General features: G+C 40.3%; 2 gene segments (V, D, J or C); both read left to right on the plus strand.

Annotated features, from left to right (window-relative positions):
- The window catches only part of LOC140639540 (immunoglobulin heavy variable 3-74-like), a 274,944-nt gene that overhangs the window by 89,333 nt on the left and 163,903 nt on the right, over positions 1 to 21,708 (plus strand).
- On the plus strand, positions 6,931 to 7,527 carry LOC140640629 (immunoglobulin heavy variable 3-23-like). The segment is given in 2 exon segments: positions 6,931 to 7,068; positions 7,172 to 7,527. Coding segments are annotated over 2 exon segments (402 nt in total).

The following is a 21,708-nucleotide window of genomic DNA, read 5'->3' on the forward strand; positions in this document are numbered from 1 at the left end:
CTCTATGGTATATGGGGAGGAAGTGGGGCCTTAGAGAAGCACTTAGGTCAGGAGGTGCAGCCTCATTATGGGATCAGGGCACTTATACACCAGGACTGGGAAACCTCCCTGCACACTGGCCCCATGTGAGGGGATGGAGAAAGGACAGGGTAGGACTTGCGTGCTCTCCAGACACCACATCAGCCTGCACCTGAACCTCAGAAGTCCCAGATTCCAGATCTGTGAGAATAAGTGTCTGTTGTTTGATCCACCCAGTCCATGTACGATGTTTCAGTAGTGAGGACAGGATAAATCATTTTTTTCTTTGTTTAAATTGAATTTACCATTATTTACTACATACACAGTTCCTATCACTTCATGTGCCCTCCTAAACACCCATCACCCAGTTGCCCCATCCCCAACCTCTCCCTTCCACCAACTCTCAGGCTTTTTTCCCCCTGAGTTAAGTGTCTCTCATGATTTGTCTTCCTCTGTAGTATTACTCCACTGAGTTTCACTCCTTCCCTTATGGTCTCTTTCAATATTTCCTATATTCCACATATGGGTGAGACCATATCATTGCCTTTTTGTGATTGATTTATTTCTCTCAATATAATACCTCCAGTTCCATTCATTTTGAAGGAAATGTTATTTCATTATATTCATCAATTCTGACAGCTGTGTAATATCCCAAAATACATATAAACCACATCTTTATTTTGTATTTTTTATTTGAGTTCCATTTGGCAACATATAGCATAACACCCAGGGCTCATCCCGCCAAGTGCCCCCCTCATTGTCCATCACCCAGTCACCCTAACCCCCTCCCACACTTCCACTACCCCTTGTTTCTTTCCCAGAGTTAGGAGTCTCTCATGTTCTGTCATTGACTCTGATATTCCACACTCATTTTCTCTCCTTTCCTCTTTATTCACTTTCACCATTTTTTATATTCCCCGTTTTAATGAAAGCATGTAATATCTGAAGGCTGTGTAATATCCCACTTTATATATAGATCACATCAATCCATTCATCTGTCAATGGACACAGAGGCTCCTTCCACATCTTATTTATCACTCTTCTGTAGAAGGGCATCCTGATTTCTCCCATAGTTTGGCTATTGTGGACATTGCTGCAGTGAACATTGATGTACAGGGGTCATTTCATTCATTAAATGTGTCTTTTGGGTAAATACCCTGTAGTGCAATGTCTGCATCCAAGCATGGCATTTTCTCACTTTTTCAGGACATTCCTTTCTGTTTTCTGGAGTGGCTGAACGAGCCTACCTTTGCACCAAACGTGAAAGAGAAAGTTTCACTTTCTCAAAATCTTCGCTTGTATTTATTGTTTCTGGCCTTGTTACTTTATCCATTCTGAGTTGTATAAGTGGGATCTTAGTCTAGTTTTCATTTGTATTTCCCTGATGCCAAGTCATGTGATTCATTTTTCTCATCTGCTGGTTGGCCATTTGTCAGTCTTCTTTGGAGAAAAGCCTGTTCATGTATTCTCCCCATTTCTTGACCGGATCCATTGTTTTGTTGGGTGCTGAATTTGGTAAGGAAATATCTTGTCCTATTCTGTAGGTTGCCTTTCATTTTGTCGCCTGTTGCATTGTTGTACAGATTCTATCTTGAGGAAGTCCTAATAGTTTATTTTTCCCTTTGTTTCCTATGCCTTTTTTTTTAAACTTTTTTTTTAATTTTATTTTATTTATGATAAGCACACAGTGAGAGAGAGAGAGAGAAGCAGAGACACAGACAGAGGGAGAAGCAGGCTCCATACACCGGGAGCCCGACGTGGGATTCGATCCCGGGTCTCCAGGATCGCGCCCTGGGCCAAAGGCAGGCGCCAAACCGCTGCGCCACCCAGGGATCCCCCTATGCCTTTTTTATAATAAATTTATTTTTTATTGGTGTTCACTTTGCCAACATACAGCATAACACCCAGTGCTCATCCCCTCAAGTGCCCCCCTCACTGCCTGTCACCCATTCACCCCCACACCCCGCTCTCCTCCCCTTCCATCACCCCTTATCACTGGATGAACATTTCATGCCCCATGTCCCCATGTCCCCATTTCAATCCCACCTGCATCTGTGATTCTCCCTCTGTACATAAGATCAGTTTCCCTTTAGGATTTCCTCAATGGAACCCTCGAGGGACCTACACAACTTATTTATCTCTTATCATTTTATTTAAATGCAATCATTTTTGTCATGGAATTTGCAATAACCAGGTAACATGACCTGGTTATGTCAATATCTAACAGCTCTACCATCCTATTTCATAGTCTACATGTGAACTTACATGATAGTGAAGCTATTTCAGGCAAGTTAAGTCCACTCATAGTCAGCAAGGCAGGGGAGAAGCTCTGAATGCCCAGAAACAGGGCAGTGGTTGGCTTTGACGATTTCATCAACATTTATACAAATATCAGCTTCCCCAGACATGAACACTCAGAAAATAAGTGTGAGAGGATGGAGCAAGTGATCACAGTTCATCTTGTAGTGTGCAGCTCCTGGACCTGAGCTGGAGTTACATGGATGTCTAAATGCACAGTGCAGTTGGCAATAGATTGTTATCATTTGCTCTTGGTTTTGTTTCCTCTGTGAATGCTCACTCCCCACCTTGTTGAGGCTTGTTTTGGGGTTTTGTGACTCTCTTCCTGGTTGCACTGGAGAGCCATTCTGAACATGGCCTCCTACCTCTAGCCTGGGATTGAATGTTCTCACCCCTGATTCTTCAGGGAACTCTCATAGGAGCCATTAAGCACTTTCTGTCCTCAGTCGACATCTGAATCTTGTGTTCACCGTACCTGTCTCTGAGCTGGTTTATCTCAGGCAGCATTATACTGTTAGTTTAGGAGGGATAATAAAAATAAAAATATATGCTATACAATGAAAAATGTTCATTCTGACACCAGTTTATTATATCCCAAACTCTACTTGAATGAGCTCATTCTGCATCAGGTAATCTCATCAAAGCGATTACAGAAGATCACAGATTTAACTGCAGTGGAACACAGTGAATGGTTTGTTAGAGAATTACAAATAGAACTGCATTACCTGAAACCTTCTGAAATTCAGCTAAATTCTAAATTAAGCAAAATCATGCAATCCCCAATACATGCGGAATCCACTATTCTAAGGAACCCTGCCACTCTGTCGTTCAGGTGTTTCAGAGGGGCAGTAAATCCTGTGGAGAGGAGCACAGGCCAAGAATCTGGGGTTAGACCCACCTGAAAATGTGCACAAGGACACCTTAGAAACCCTCTACAATGCAAGGGGTAAGTTCACAACACTGTATGGGGAAACGTGACACCTACAAACCAAGAGTTATATGCAAATACAATTACAAAGTAGCACGTGGACACAAAGTCTGAAGTCTGGAATATTACATAATAAAAACCATAGTTTTCCAAAGAAGTAAATATGAACATACAAAGGCAGTAACATCTCTGGTCAAAAGAGTTCCACAGAAATGAGCCCAAGCTGAGAATATACTGAGAGGACATGTATATAAGGGCCCCTCTCTATTGAATAAAACATCCCAAACCTGATTCTGCATCTGGGGGAGGAGCCCTGCTCCAGGAACAATAGGTGACCAATTCAGTGATCAGGACAAAACACAACTCACCACGGAGTCTGTGTTTTTCTGGGTTTTCCTTGACACTATTTTTAAATATATATATTTTTTATTTTCTATTTGAGTCAATTTGCCAACATAAAGCATATCAACCAGTGCTCATCACATCAACAGAAGAATGGGCATTTTTAAGAACTGACAGAAAATCTACCATAATATATATGTTTAATCTTTTTAAAAATGTCTCTATGATTTTGATATTTTCATCTAATTTTGTTAGAAAGAGAGAAATTATACCTCAAAAGTTCATAAACATTGGGATATAGGGTATTGAGGTTGAATATGTTTGATTTAAACATTTTATCCCCAACTGGGAGCAGATATTAATTAACCAAAACCATCATGACTCCACTGTGGTAACATGTGGGTTGAAATTGAAACCACACCTGCCTTTCCTAATTCATCAATGCCCGCATCTCACTTTCAGCCTGTCCGGTACCCATCATCCCATGACATCCCTGTTTGGGGACTTCCTGCACTGATGGAAAAGGCCTGTTAATACGGGGTGCTGCTGGATACTCAGAAAGCATGAACAAGTGTCTACTGGCATTCACCTGAAGCTACTATTCCTCTACAGGGAATAGGTCAGAGCCCGAAAATTCATGTTTACTCTGTGCTGTTCCCCTGACTTTCATCTCCTGATACAAAAAAAAAGGGATTCCTTTTTCTAATTAAATATTTTTAATTTAAAATCTAGTTCTATATACTATGAATCTCTAAAGTTCCCCTGGAGCTTCCCTATGACCCGGCAATTGCACTAATGGGATTTACTACAAAGATACAAATACAGTGAAAGACCACAACACCTGCACCTCGATGTTTATAGCAACAAAGTCCAGAGTGGCCAAACTGTGGAAGGAGCCTCGGTGTCCATTGAAAGATGAAAGGATAAAGAAGATGTGGTCTATATATACAATGCAATATTACTCAGTCATTAGAAATGAAAAACACCCACCATTTGCTTTGAGGTGATTGGAACTGGAGGGTATTATGCTGAGTGAAGTAAGTCAGTCGCAGAAGAACAAACATATGGTATCATTCATTCAGGGAATATAAAAAGTAGTAAATGGGAGTATAGGGGAAAGGAGATAAAATGAGTGGGAACTGTCAGAGAGGTCGACAGAACATGAGAGACTCCTAACTCTGGGAAAGGAACTCTGGGAAGGAACTCTGGGAAGGCGTAGTTGTAAGGGAGGTCAGCAGAGGTAGGGGTGACTGGGTGACGGTTACTGAGGGGTCACTTGACGGGATGAGCACTGGGTGTTATACTATATGTTGGCAAAACGAACTCCAATAAAAAATATAATTAAGAAATAAAATTTTAAAAAAACAAATGAAACTTCAGATAATGAGGAATAATCCTAACCAAAGAGGAAAGGACCTATAGTCTAAAAATTCTAAAATACATATGAAAGACATTAGAGAAGACAGAAATATATGGAAAACAGTCTATTCTCATGGATTGGAAAAATAAATATTCATATAATGTCTAAGCCACCAACAACAATCTATGCATTCAATATGAACCCTATCAAAACACCACCAACATTTTTCTAGGGAATGGAACAAGCCTAAAATTTGTAAATAAACAGAAAAGATTCTGACTAGGCAAAAGAATGTTGAAACAAAAAACAAATCAGGGCAGCCTGGGTGGATCAGCGTTTTAGCACTGCCTTTTCGTCCAGGGCGTGATCCTGGAGACCTGGGAACAAGTCCCATGACAGGCACCCTGCTTGGTGCCTGCTGCTCCCTCTGCCTGTGTCTCTGTCATTCTCTCAGTCTCTCTGTGTCTCTAGTAAGTACATAAATAAAAACTTAAAAAAAAAACAAAGCGAAAGCCATCACAATTCCAGATTTCAAAGTTATGATCGTCCAAACAGTATAATAGTGTCACTATAACAGGCACATGGTCAATGGAATAGAATAAAGAACCCATAAATGGACACACAGCTCTATGGTCAACTTATCTTCAACAAAGTACAAAAGACTATCGATGGGAAAAAGAACAGCCTCTTCAACAAGTGGTGTTGGGAACATTGGACGGCTGCAAGTAGAAGAATGAACTTGGGCCACATTCTTACATTCCACACAAAGATAAACTCAGAGTAGATGAAAGACCTAAATGTGAGGCAAGAAACCATCAAAATCAAGGAGATTTTGTGACCTCAGCCACAACAGGTTCTTGTACTCGAATCTCCAAAGGGAAGGGAAACAAAAGTAAAAGTGAACTCTATGGACTACATCAAGGAAGGAGCTGTCATACAGCTGTGGAAACACTCAACATAATTAAAAGGCCTAACAAATTGGAAAAGATTGGGATGCCTGTGTAGCTTGAGCATCTGTCTTTGGCTCATGAAGTCCTAGAGCTCTGGGACTGAGATCAGCATTGGGCTCAGTGTGGGGAGCCCACTTCTCCCTCTGCCCATCTCTGAATCTCCCCATCTCTGATGAATAAATAAATAACATCTTCCAAAAGAATAAAAGCAATGGGAGAAGAGAATTGCAAATCTATCTCCAGATAAAGGCTTGTTTCCAAAATTGAAAAATAAATTACCAAACAAAACAACCACAAAGTGAAAACTACAGTCAGAAATGGGCAGAAGACATAAAGATTCACCTTGTCCTGATTGGAATGTAGACTGTCACTTTATATTAGGTAGGTCATCTACATACAAAATGAAATTTATTGTCTCCTCTAGGTCTGCCTTATATCAACTGCATGATTAAAACAGACAATGCATCCTGAAGAGAAGAGGAAAATGCTTTCTGCCACAGACTGGAAGACCTACCAGTAAACATGGCAAGAAAACTACATAAAAAAAGGTGATAAACTGGAAAGAAAATAATTAGTTTTCTTATGACAATGTATTAATAGAGTCAATGAGTAAAAACGCCAGATAAAAACTGGAAGAAATAACTCGTGAGCTCAGCAAAAAATCAGTATATAAAATCAGCAAATAAAATAAAGATATATTCCTACATAATAACAACAAATTACATATACAAGATTAACAAAATAATCCAATTTACACCAGCACCTAAAATAAATATGTAGAATTAAAATTTACTAGCAAGATGAAATATCTCCAGAAAATGACCTATATTGATGTGTCTTTTGAAATGCACCCAGAAATTAATAAATAACTGTGCTTAGAACTGCATATAGTTAGAGGGCCATCTACACAAATTGCTATAGAATTGTGGTGCAATACATGTGTTGGCTTTAAATACACGAATGTAAGTCTGGAGCTGGTTACATAGTCAGAGGACATGCAAATAGGGCCCACCCTCCACTGATTAATCCAGGCCAGTCCTGACCCTGCAGCTGGGAGAGGAGCCCCAGCCCTAGGATCCCAAGGTGACCTGATTCACTGACCAGGACACAACAGAGACAAACCACCATGGAGTGTGTGCTTGGCTGGGTTTTCCTTGTCGCTATTTTAAAAGGTAATTCATAGAGAACCAGAGACCTTGAGTCTGTGAGTGGAAGTGAGTGAGAGAAACTGGGGATGTGGGACAGTTGTTTGACCAGGATGTCTTGTGTCTGCAGGTGTCCAGGGAGAGGTACAGCTGGTGGAATCTGGGGGAGACCTCGTGAAGCCTGGGGGTTCCCTGAGACTCTCCTGTGTGGCCTCGGGATTCACCTTCAGTAGCTACTACATGAGCTGGATCCGCCAGGCTCCTGGGAAGGGGCTGCAGTGGGTCGCAGATATTAGTGATAGTGGAGGTAGCACAGGCTACGCAGACGCTGTGAAGGGCCGGTTCACCATCTCCAGAGAGAACGCCAAGAACAAGCTGTATCTTCAGATGAACAGCCTGAGAGCCGAGGACACAGCCGTGTATTACTGTGCGAAGGACACAGTGAGTCGAACTCAGTGTGAGCCCAGACACAAACCTCTCTGTTAAGGGGATCAGGACCACCAGGGGGTGCACACTCCTCACCACTTCTGTCTTGAAGGCCCAGGAGAAGGTGCAGATGGAAGTTCTGGGCAGGTTTCCTGTCAGGATCTGGGATTCCTCTCCAAGGAGCAGATTTCCCCAGGGAGTTATCTATGCAGATGGTATGTGCATACCTATTCAGTCTCTGATTTAGACACATCTGTTTTTTATATGAAAACAGCTATTATGCCATGCACAAAAGACAGCGATTCTTTTTTTATCAATAGATTTCACAGTAATTTTATTTTATTTCTTTAATAATAAATTTATTTTGTATTGGTGTTCAATTTGTCAGCATACAGAATAATAGTACTCATCCCGTCAAGTGCCCCCCTCAGTGCCCATCACACATTGACTCCCCACCCCCGCCCTCCTCCCTTTCCACCACCCCTAGTTCGATTCCCAGAGTTAGGAGTCTTTATGTTTTGTCTCCCTTTCTGATATTTCCTACCCATTTCTTCTCCCTTCCCTTCTATCCCCTTTCACTATTGTTTATATTCCCCAAATGAATGAGAACATATAATGTTTGTGCTTCTCCGATTGACTCATTTCACTCAGCATAATACCCTCCAGTTCCATCCACATGGAAGCAAATGGTGGGTGTTTGTCATTTCTAATAGCTGAGTAATATTCCATTGCATACATAAACCACATCTCCTTTATCCATTCATCTTTCGATGGACACCGAGGTTCCTTCTACAGTTTGGCTATTGTGGACATTGCTGCTATAAACATTGGGGTGCAGGCATCCAGACATTTCATTGCATCTGCATCTTTGGGGTAAATCCCCAACAGTGAAATTGCTGGGTTGTAGGGCAGGTTTATTTTTAACTCTTTGAGGAACCTGCACACAGTTTTCCAGAGTGGCTGCTCCATTTCACATTAGATTTCACAGTACTTTTAGTTTACATGATAATAGGTTATAGTAGGCATGTAAAACATAAATTACATAAACTGTTTTTCTAGATTTGTTTATGCAGGTAGAAACGTTGTAATCATCTTATATCTTGAGTACACTGCATACTGTGGCAATCAATAAATATGTGAATTTGATGAGATAGTATAATAGAAAAGATAATTTGGGGGATAGGTAAATGTAATGATTCTAGAAAACATAGGCTTATGCAGCTGGTTTCATAAGAAGGAGTAATACATGCTCTATTTATTTGGAATAAAAATGCTAGGACAGTGAATAACTTTATAATTTAACATAATGGTGACATTGTATTAATTTGCCTGCTATAATAACTTTTTTATACAGTAGTATGATTTGCACTGGTACTATAATATTGAGTAATCTATAGCCCTTATTGAAATTTCACCAGTTTTCCAAATAGTTTTTTTTTCCTGCCCCAGGATCCAAACTAGGATCCCCAATTGCATTTAGTTGCTGTTTTCTTTTTTTCTGCTAACCTATGGCAGCTATTTAAGTCTTTCTTTGTCCTTCATGGCCTTGAAACATTTCATGAGTACTGGTCAGTTGTTCTAAGAATGCCTCTCACTTTGGGTTTATGTGACCCTTTTGGCATGATTAGATTAAGGTTTTGTATTTCTTGGGGATATCACAGCAAAAATGTGGAAGGAGCTTCAGTGTCCATCAAAAGATGAATGGATAAGGAAGATATGTTATATGTATACAAGGGAATATTATTCAGCCATTAGAAATGACAAATATGGGGATCCCTGGGTGGCTCAGCAGTTTGGCACCTATCTTTGGCCCAGGGCATGGTCCTGGAGTCCCGGAATGAGTCCCACGTCGGGCTCCTCACATGGATCCTGCTTCTCTCTCCTGTGTCTCTGCCTCTCTCTATCATAAATAAATAAATAATTTTTTAAAGAAAATTTTAAAAAAGGGACAAATACCCACCATTTGCTTCAACGTGGATGGAACTGGAGGGTATTATGCTGAGTGAAATAAGTCAATTGGAGAAGGACAAACATTATATGGTCTCATTCATTTGGGGGATATAAAAAATACTGAAAGGGAATAAAGGGGAAAGGAGAGAAAATGAATGGGAAATATCAGAGATGGAGACAGAACATGAGAGGCTCCTAGCTCCAGGAAACAAACAGGGCATGGTGGAAGCGGAGGAGGGTGGGGTTGGGGGTGAATGGGTGATGGGCACCGAGGGGGCACTTGGCGGGATGAGCACTGGGTGTTATTCTGTATGCTGGCAAATTTAACACCATAAAAAATAAATTTATTATTTTCAAAAAAGAATCATAACTAACAATATATATATAAATAAAATAATAAAATAAAATAAAATAAAATAAAATAATAAAGTAAAATAAAATAAAATAAAATAATAAAATAATAAAATAATTGGGTGAACCAGAATATTTATGTAATCTCAGAGCATCTCTCCAAATATATCTATTATTTACAAAGGGAATAATAGTAAATCTACAGTGGAAATACCCAACACACTTTACCTTGATCAAGAATATCCTGAGAGAAAAAATATATCGTGTATCCCCTGATATGATACATTGTCAAGAACACAACGTCACTTCTGTGATATTGCTAAGACATAGATTCTTGCAGTTGCTTACTATTTTCCCTAAATACCAGTTAATTGCAAATATTTCCATGTACATTACCTAAGCATTTCCCCGATCCACACCTGCAATCATTGTGCATCACATGATCACCCAGGTCAAAGAGAAATTTGGTAGAAGCAGCATAAACTCCATGTTGGACATGAGGCTGCAAATGCATCAAATATCTAAAGCAAAAGAAGACATACCCCTAATGGGGTCAATATCTTGATCCACGCACACAGCATCCATGTCAGTGACAGCCTGGGAAGGAAGCAGGATTCACACCAGGATGTTCTGTGGATGTGGAGTCTGAACATCAACACACACACACACACACACACACAAGAGTATGAAAACGTTTTCAGCTTCATCATTGTTTCTGTTAAAAGCAGGCAGGCCTCTCAGCAAGTCAGATATGTTTGGATGGAGCCAGGGAAAAACACTGGCTCAGGGTGTGTGTTGAGGGAAAGTGGTGATGATGAGGTCCTGATCAAGGAGGGGAATATATGGAGTCAGTTTCCCACCAGTACCCACCAGTATCTGGGGAGGGAACTCAAGAGCGCTTGTTGGATTTCCCATGGGTGGGGCAGGAGGAGAAGAGGGAGGATTGGAGATCAAGGAGACAGCAGGTAATACTCAAATATATGGTGTCAAATTCTACTATACAATTATGAAAACTGAGAGAACAAAAGTGGAGGAGGACCTTCCACCTGCAGGGAATAACTCATGGATCCTTCAGGTGCTGATATCAGCTCACTGTGTGAGTCCTCTAACAGCCACATGTTGGAACCTAACGTCCATGTGATGGGAGGAGGAAGTGGGGCCTCAGGGGACCAATTAGGTCAGGAGGTGCATTCTCATTATGGGATCAGGGCCTTTATACACCAGGACTGGGAATGCCTCCTGCCCTTTGGCCCCATGTGAGGCCATCTGTCTGGGGGTATGTCATACAATTGTTATTATTTTTGCAGTAGTAATGGTTGAGTTTTGTGTTCCATGAAAATCACCTCACTGATGAGTGACAAAGAGAGAAAGCACTTATCATCATGTGACATGGGCTTCAGGCAGGAGTTCTGGCAACTTCCCCAAGGACATAAATGCAGGAATATAATTGTCATGAGTTATATGTCTCCCTACAGTCTATGTAACTCCATTTTGGATGGGATGGGCTGCTGGAAGTCTCGGTGATGAAAACAACCCATTCAAGGATGGAAACTGCTGGATCTGGAGGCAGAAAAGTCTTGTCTCATTTGGCAGGGTCAAAGGGACTGACATGAGAAAACCAAATTGAGCTGGCTCCAGGCAGGAAACTGGAATTGAATTCCTTAATTTTGGAATTTTCTTTAAGTCTTTATCTTCCTCTGTGTGTACAAATGCCAGTTATAGATCCTGCTACAACTATAACAGTTTTATGAAGAAGAGGTCACATAGGGTCCTGGGTCTGGATCTTCAGAGAGTGTCTCTGGTGTGTGCTGCATGCACTGTGCTGTACTCTTTTGGTGCCTCTTTCCTTCAGGTCTGGCATCTACACACGCTCTCCCTGCCTGAAGTGGGCAGTGTGTGGTCCTTGGGAAGAATGTGATGAGTTTTAACTGGGTGTGCTCTGCTCAGCTCGTTAAATGAGCCATGAAACTACCTCCACTAGAACTGGGGCCCTGCAGAATTCTCTGGTCAGGAGATGTGGGTGGGCAGGGGTGCAGCCACTCAGAGAAACCGTATGGTGGTATCTCAAATAAGTAAATGTAGACCTCCCCTGTGATCCAGCAACTGCCTTACTGGGTATTTACACTAAGATTACAAAAGTGCTGATTAAAAGGGATACACGCACCTCAATGTTTACAGCAGCATTATCTACATTAGCCAAACTATGGAAACAATCCCAGTATCTGTCAACTGATGAATGGATAAAGAACATGTGAGATAGATAGAAGAGCTAGATACATAGGGATTTTACTAATCAATGCAATGGAATTAAATCTAACAATTTACAAGTATGAGGATGGAGGTAGTATGCATAATGCTAATTGACATGCCAGTGAGAAAAAGAAAATACTGTATACTTCGAGTCATAGTTTGAATTTAAGAAACAGAACAAATGAACAAAGAGATTGATGCAGAGATCAGGAAATAGTCCCTTCAATACAGAGATAAAAACTGATAGTTACCAGGTGGGAGGAGAGTGGGGGATGGGTGACCTGTCAGATGGGGCTTAGGGAGTGCACTTGTCCTGATGAACACTGGGTGATGTATGGAATTGTTCAATCAGCATGTTGAATACATGAAACGGGTGTTACACTGTATGTGACCTCTACTGCAATTCATTTTTTTGAATGTTCATAGCAGCTTTAGTTGTAACAGCTAAAACTCAGAATCAGCCCATATATCCTTCAGCCAATGAATGGTAAAACCAACAGTTTACATCTACACCATGGGATACAACTCAGCTATGAAAAGAAACAAATTATCGATACACACAACAAATTAGATGAACCTAGAGGGAATTATGCTGAGTGAAAAAAGCAATCCCTAAGGTACATTGTGTATGATTCCAATTTTATAACATTTTTGACATGAAAATGTTATAAAGATTAGTGGTTTCCAACAGTTAGGGAAGTGAGTGGTATTGTGGTGACTGACTATAAGAGGATTGCATGAGGGATACTTTCTATAGAACAGTTCTATGGCTTAGTTGTGGTGCTGAGTACACAAATATACACATGTGTATAATTGAATAATACTTAATTACCACACACGTGCACAGACACAGGAGTGTCTACTGCAATTCAAATAAAAATTTAAAAGAAGAACTACAACTGGAAATTTTAAACATTGTCCTATGTTTCATGCATAATTCAGGCAGTTTTTTCTATTAAACAAAGCTGGTAGTATTTAGAGATTCACTAATTACCACTTATGTGAAAATGAAATTTAATAATCTATTAAAAAATGGAAATTCTGGACTTTATACTCTAACAATTGGTGTAGCGAAATGTAGGATAAAATTAGATTATTGTGCAGCCCGGATAGCTCAGCAGATTAGCAACCCCTTCAGCCCAGGGTGTGATCCTGGAGACCCGGGATCGAGTCCCATATCAGGTTCCCTGCATGGAGCCTGCTTCTCCCCCTGCCTGTGTCTCTGCCTCTGTGTTTGTGTGTGTGTGTGTGTGTGTGTGTGTGTGTGAGAGAGAGAGAGAGAGAGAGAGAGAGAGATGAATAAATAAATAAAATCTTTTTTAAAAAATGTAGATTATTAAAGCTTCTTTTAGTCCAGCTCCTCGCTGGGGCCCCTCCCCTTTAGATGCTGTTTTATTTGTTTCCATGTTTCTACCTTGGTAGAAGTGCGAACTCTTCTCACTGTAGCATTCCTGCTGTTCTCTCTTTAAATCTCAGGCCGAATTTGTAGGTATTCAGGATGATTTGAAAGTGATCTAGGTAATTTGGTGGGGACAGGTGACTTGGAGACCCTACTCTTCCGTCATCTTGCCCCTCAGAATCTTGTATGACTTGGGAGTAGATGGCTTATTCTTAAATTTTTGCTTTGGAATATGCATGTGCTTTAACTCCTGCCTAATTGTCCTGATGTTATTTGCTTCCTACATGAGGGATGAAAAGGATATACCTTGTAAACATTAACATATTATCTGTATCTCTACTAAACTCAATTATATCAATAACCCTGGGAGCTCTTGCAAAGGCCCAGATGATATGTGACCAGCAATACAACTCTGGTTGGTTCCTGAGCCTCTGAGCTGGCAAGGGCTGACCTTCATAAAAGGTGTTGTGGAATCAATGAGGTTCTGTTGTAGGTGCTTCAGGGTGACAATTTCCAGTGCATATGCCTAACAGTACTGTGCTTTACACTTCAAAAATTTTAAGATTCACTCTGTGTACTATTTCTAAAATAAAAATAAAGCCGTTTAACTGACAGAAAATCTACCGTATATTTATAAATGTCTTTTTTAAGGTTTCAGAATAATTTTTTAAAGATTTTATTTATTTATTCATGAGAGACACAGAGGTTTCAGAATAATTTTATGATCATTATACATTCAGGAATAAAGAGAAATTTTGCCTCAAAGGACATAGCCAAAGGGATCTAATTAAACAAGTCTCTCTTTTTGCATTTTATCATTTTATTAATAACAGATAAACAACATTGGTTAACTAAAATATAGGGACTATCAGTGTGGTGTCCCTTTGGCTCGACATCGATCCAAAGCTGCCCATACTAGATCATCTGTGCCCACACCTCACGGGCAGCCTATCCAGGCATGTCTCCCACAACCTGCCTGCGTGGGGTCATCCTGAGCTCCTGGTCCATCCTCGTGCACAGAGTGCTGCTGGATCTGCAGAAGTCACAGACAAGTGTCAGCTGGCATTCCCATTCACCTCCCTTTCCTCTGTAGGAAACAATACTGAGCTTGGGTTTGCCTTTTTACCAGGATCTGTACCCCGGTCTCCACCACCTGACACCACCCATGGATCCCAGCACTGGCTCCTTGGGAGAATTATCAGACCAATGACAATCTCGTTAGTGATTCACAATGAGAATAGTTGGGAATAAGTGTGGAAACCATATCAGATTTTATCTTCAAGGGAAGAAGACCTTCACTTTCACTATCAGAACACAGATCAGAGGTTTATACCAGAGACAAGATCCCAGGAATGACTCCTTCCAGGAGAAGTGGGTTCTCTGAACTTACTGAAAGAGGCTACATTTCCCATCCAATAGAACCTATGGCAATGAAACACTTGGAGAGAAACAACTCAGAGGCTTGATGGCTCCACACAAATGCTAGGGACCTAAAGATTGCTGGTAAGAGACACCCTGTGGATACCTCTGGGTCTAATCACATTCACTGTGAGGATGGTAATGGGTTCTGGCAGACATCCAAGAGCCAAGTTTGTAGGGATGGCTCCCCTCTCCACTGACAGGTGTCCTGCATCATCCCATCAGGCCTGCAGAGAACCAGGTGCACACCAGACTCAGGTGCAATGACAAATTTAGGGACCTTTCCTTGTTTATACGGCAAAGTCTCTCTCTGACTCATGGAGTTTTCCTTCCATCCATGTACACGTATCTGAGTTCAGTTAGACACACAGAACCAGAAAGAGACCTGGAGTTTATAGAGGAAAGTGGCTTCACTTGGTTATGAGGTTTTCCCTGCCCAATTCACAGAGTGAAACCACTAATGGATGTTGAGTCCTCAGTCCCTCGCATCTGGAGACATGAGATGGACAGAAGGTGAATGTCATTCAATCCCCCAATGTCCAGATCAAAACTCCCCATCATGGTGGTAATATCAAGATCTCTGAAATTATCAACCATGACAATCTGTTGGGCCACAAAGTTATCAACCACAGACTCAACAATGACCTAGATAAATACAGTCCATACTCAGACATGCAAATGTTCACCTTATTCTCACATGGGATTGACAGTGACACACATTGGCATCACCCTAAATGGCAACCCATAACAGTAATGACCCAAGGCCAAATTTTACCTACATATCATAATTTATATCTTCCAAAATCTAATCATCTAACTCAGGTATGGTGATATTTGGGTACCTACTTTTGGTGTAAATCCTTTTCTAGGAGGTGATAGATCTATGAATCTAACACACACACACACACATACACACACACAAAACTGGAAACAGGGCTGCCCCGGTGGCCCAGTGGTTTAGTGCCACCTTTAGCCCGAGGTGATCCTGGAGTCCTCGGATCAAGTCCCACATCGAGCTCCTTGCATGGAGCCTGCTTCTTCCTCTGCCTGTGTCTCAGCCTCTCTCTTTATGCATGTCTATCATGAATAAATAAATAAAATCTTAAAAAAAAACTGGAAACACCAAACAAAATGCAAAAGCAAACAAAAATAAATTAAAAAATAAAATAAAACACAGATCACCTCCTTATGAACACAATTCTCCGCAAACATTAAAGAACAGGTGCTGGCATTTTGTTTCAGAGGAGGTAAAATGTAAGTTCAAAAGGCATCACCAACACTAAGCAATGAACATCCATCTGGGCAACATTCCACTAGGATCAAGGCTTGAGAATGTTCTGAATCTCAGACTCCAACTACTGTGCTGTTTTTTTTAATCTGGTTCAACCCTTCCTTTTCTTTGAATTTGGTACATGTTTGAGGCAGAGCACTTTATCTGCCTGTTTCAGTATCATTTGTGAGTCCAGAAAGCATCTTTCATTTTCTTCTCACTTTTATGGAAGAAAAAGTGCTTCTGTCTCTTAAATATGCTAAAGAATACTTGATACAAGATTCCTGGAAACCTCTGAATACAGTAAGGGTATCTGGATATTTGTAAGCCAGGAGCAGAGTGAGGAGGCAAAGATGGGAAATAAGTAAGGGGAAACATTCTCTGAACAGGAGGCTCCATGGTGCTCATGCTGCAAAGTTCTCTATGTTGATTGTGGATAAAAGAGAAGGGAGGAAAACAGATCCGTGAATGTCTGCTGGGATCCTGGGATCCAACATGTGGACTTGGACCATCAGAGGACACTCACACTCACCAGAGAACACAAGATTGAGGGATTTCTTAATCCAGGGAAGGAGTTAAACAGTCGTCTCCTCTTAGGGTCTTAGCATCATGCTCTGAAAACTTCTTCCATGATATAAACACTGTGAAGTGTTTCTAGAAGGGATAAGGTTCCTCTTACACTGCTGGTGGGAGTGACATTGGTGTAGACACTGTGAAAACAGTATAGATATTCCTACTACAGTTAAAAATAGAACTACTGCATGATCAAATAGTTGTGGTACAGTGTATTTACCCAAAAAATAAAACACTAATTCAAAGAGAAGTTCACATCCCTATATTTATAGGACCTGTTTGTGCTATAGACAAATAAGGGAAGCAGCCCAACTGTCCACTACTGATGAAAGGATGCAGAGATGCGGGACATACACAAAGAAGAATGAATCCTTGCAATTTGCAGCAAAGAGTATAGAACTAGATAGCGTGTAATGTTAACTAAGTCACAACAAGACAAATACCGTATGACTCACTCATATGCAAAATTCAATTAAAAAACACAAATTATCCAAGGGGAAAAATTTATTGAGACAAACCATGAAACATACTCTTCAATATGGAAACATACTGTTGGTTAGTAAAGGAGGAGGTGGGAGGGCCCAAGTGACATAGCAGACCTGGATAAGGGAGAGCACTGGTCCTAGGAGCAGTGGGGGATGGATGGAAGTGTCATCACTATATTGTACACTCAATATCACATGGCGAGTTAACTACACTGGGGAACATGGTAAATGGATGGGGATTGCGTTGAATGTGTAGACTGCTCTGCATAGCAGAGGCATCTTAAAAATATTTATTCTTTCATTTCATGGGCATGGTGTATTTTCACTTTCTTTGTGTCTTCTTCAGTTACTTTGGCGAGTGTTCTACACTATTTATTGATAAGCCTGTGTGTTTTCCATTCCACATGCACTCTTGATTCTGGAGGATTAGTTGATCATAGAGTTGATTATCCATTTCTGGCTTCTCTACTCTGTTCCATTCATCTATGTGTTGTTTTGTGCAGGTACCAGGTTGTCTTGATGATAACGACTCAGTAATACAGCTTGACCACCAACATTGTGATGTCCCCCTCCTGAGGTACTTTGATTTTTTCAACATATTTCTACTTATACAGCTTTTTAAGAAGTAAACTGAGGAAGACACAACGAGATAGAAAACCATTGCATGTTTATGTATTAGAAGAATAACTATTGTTTGGACACCTGTGTTGCTCAGTGATTGAGTGTCTGCCTTTGGCTCTCGTCAAACTCAAGGTCCTTGGATGGATTCCACAATGGGCTCCCTGTAGAGATCCCGCTTCTCCCTCTCACTATGTCTCTGCATCACTCTAGGTGTGAATAAGAAAGTTATGAAATAATTTCAAAAACAGGAATATTTTTAAAATATATGCTACCCAGAACTTGCTATGCAGTCAATGCAATCCTTATCAAAAGATTATAGACTTTCTTTACAGAGTTAAGACAGACATTCCTAAGTTTTGTAGGCACAGACAAAGATACTAGTGACACATGAATCCAACGCTGATACTCTGGCTTTTTCAGGCTGCATTTGTTGTGTAAAGAACCTTTTAAGCTCCCTAAGCCAGTCAAATAAATATTTGTTGGGATTTACTCTTTCTCTGTTTCAAGAGAGGAAAACCATCCTGCAAATCATGGTAGGGAACAGGGCTCAGAAGGCTCTGCAAACAACCCTTGTCATCTGCTCACTCATTCACTGACCAAAACCCAAATCCTGGCCTTAAATATCCACAAACACAGCATCGTATTGTCTAAGGGCAGAAGTGCTGCCTGCTGTGGTCATTGTATGGGTGTTGTATTTTACGTAGCTCATGCACCTGGAAAATGAAATGCATCTCCCCTTAGTTATGTCTTATGTCTACTGAGCTATTAGATGAGGCAATGAAATCAGAAGAAAAGCAGAGCAATTTATTCTGCTCCAACGAGGTGAAGAACTACCCAGGGAAAGTTGGCAATAAAAAATTAATCAATAGAGAGGAAGAAATATTATTCATTTCCATATGACATGATCTGCTACAGGGGCAATGCCTACAAACTCTACAAACGAAGAATCAGCTAAGGATTTCAGGGAAAATTCAGGATATAAAATAAACAAATACAGTTATGATTCCAACACTAACAAAAACTATATAAAATTAACAAAAATATCACTTTACTTGCATCAAAAATAAAAATTTAAAGCTGAGGTTATAGTCAGAGAACATGCAAATAAGGCCCTCCCTCCACTAATTAAAGCACCCCAGTCCAGACTTTGAGCTCGGAGAGGAGCCCCAGCCCCAGTATCCCTGGGTGACCATATTCAGGACACTGTCTTCAATAAATGGTGCTGGGAAAATTGGACAGCCACATGCAGAAGAATGAAACTAGACCATTCTCTTACACTGTACAAAAAGATAAAATCAAAATATATGAAATATCTAAGTGTGAGACAAGATTCCATCAAAATAGTAGAGGAAATACCCCTTTTGAACTTGGCCACAGCAACTTCTTGCAAGATACATCCATGAGGGCAAGGGAAACAAAAGTAAAAATGAATTATTGGAACTTCTTCAAGATAAATAACTTCTGCACAGCAAAAGAAACAGTCAACAGAAGGGAAGATAATATTATCAAATAACATATAAGGCAAAGGGCTTGTATCCAACATGTGTAAATTACTTATCAAAACCAACACCCAAGAAACAAGGAATCCTGTTAAGAAATGGGGAGAAATCTTGAACAGGAATTTCTCCACATAAGACCTACATATGGCCAACAAGTCCATGAAAAAATTCTCCACATCACTCTCTATCAGATAAAAGCACATCCAAACACAATCAGCTGCTACTTTACACAACAGAGAATGGCGAATATTAATAAGAAATAAAACAACACATGTTCGAGAGGATGTAGAGGAAGGGGAACCCTCTTCCACTGTTGGTGGGAATATGAGCTGGTACAGCCACTCTGGAAAACAGTGTGGAGGTTCGTAAAGGGTTAAAAATAGATCTGCCTAAGACCCAGCAATTGCACTGTCAGGGATTTATCCCAAAGACACAGATGCAGTGAAACAGCAGGATACCTGCACCCCAATGTTTATAGCAGCAATGTCCACAATAGCCAAATTCTGGGAGAAGCCACGATGTCCTTTGAGAGACAAATTGATAAACATGATATGGTTTATATATACAAAGGGATATTTCTAAGTCATTAGAAAGGATCAGTAGCTACCATTTCCATCAACATGTTTGTAACTACACAGTATTATGCCAATGAAATAAGTCAGTCCCAGAAGGACAATCATCATACTTTCTCTCATACAACGAAAAGGATGATAAGGGAAGGAGGTAAAATGAGAGGGGATAAATCAGAGAGGAAGACCAAACATGAGAGACTCCTATCCCTGGGAGTCAAACAAAGGGCTGGGGAAGGGAAGTGGGTGGTAGGACCTGGTACCTGGGTGACGGGCACTAAGGAGGGCACGTGATGAGATGAGCACTTGGTGTTACTCTATGTTGGAAAATTGAGCTTAAATAAATATGGAATAAATACATGAAAAATAAACTATTAGAGAAAACATTATGAGCAATAACATGCCAACAAATTCAGCAATCAGAGAAAAAATGGATGCCTTCAAGTAAATGTAGAAACAACCCAGTTGGAAACAGGAATGAATAGAAAATATGTAAAGACTCCAAACCAGGGAATGAAAATCAAACATATTTAAAAGTCTTCTAACAATCAAAAGTTCTGGGACAGATGGCTACCCATGGGAATGCAACAAGCATTGAAATAGAATTAATACCTATCCTGAAAATTTTTCAAAAAATAGAAATTAATGGAAACTTCCAAGCTCATTTTCAGAGGGTATCATTGCCTTGACCTCAAAGGAAGACAAAGATCTAACCTAAAATGAGAATTAAAGACTAATATCCTTGATGGATATGGATGCAAAATGTCGCCAAGATCCTAACAAACAGGATCCACCAGTACCTTAATAGGATAATTCGCCATGATGAAATGGGCCTAATTTCTGGTCTGTAAGGGTGGATCATCATCTGCAAATCCAACAATGGGATTTGGATCATTAATGAAACAAAGGATAAGGACCATTTTATAATCTCAACTCATGCCCAAAAAGCTTTTGGCAAGAGCGATTATACTTTCATGTTAAAAATTTCTTGCTGCGTAGAGATAGGGGAACATATTCAACATAAAAGCCATTTACAGAAGACACATGGAGAATGTCTTCCTCAACAGGGAAAAGTTGAGAGCTTTTCCCCTAAGATCAGAAACAGGACAGGGATGCCCTCCATCACCACTGTTCTTCACCATTGTGGTAGAAGGCCTAGCCTCAACCATCAGACAACAAACAGAAGGAAATGTCCTCCAACTCAGCAAAGAAAAAATCAAACTTTCATTCTTCACACGAAAGTTATTTTAAGTTTAAATCCCAAAGATTCGTTGAAAAAATTTCTAGAACTGACATCGGAGTTCAGCAAGATCGGAGCATGTAAAATGAATACAAGGAAGTCAATGGCTTTTCTACATAGTGCAAATGAAATAGAAAAGAAGGAAAAAAAGGACTGGATGCAATTTATAATTGCACCAGAAATCATCAGATAATGAGGGAAAATCCTAACCAAAGAGGGATGGATATATAGTCTAAACATTCCAGAACACTTATGAAAGACAGTATGGAAGATGCAAGTAGATAGGAAATATTTATTCTCATAGATTAGAAGAATAAATATTGAAAAAATAACTATACTACCAAGAGCAAGTTATCCCTTCAAAGCCAGGTTTATGAAATATCACCAGCATTTGTTGCAGAGCTTGAGCAAATGATCTAAAAACCTTTAGAGAACCACAAAGACCTCCACTAACCAAAGCAATCCTGAAAAAGTAAAGCAAAGCTGGAGACATCGTGATTCTGGTTGCAAGGTAAATTACAACGTTGTGATCACCAGGATAGTATGGCCCTGGAAAAAATACAGACTTATAGATAAATAGAAAACTTTAAGAACCCAGAAATGGACCCAGAATAG

Source organism: Canis lupus, chromosome 9 (assembly GCF_048164855.1).
Source record: "Canis lupus baileyi chromosome 9, mCanLup2.hap1, whole genome shotgun sequence".
NCBI classification, from domain to species: Eukaryota; Metazoa; Chordata; class Mammalia; order Carnivora; family Canidae; genus Canis; species Canis lupus.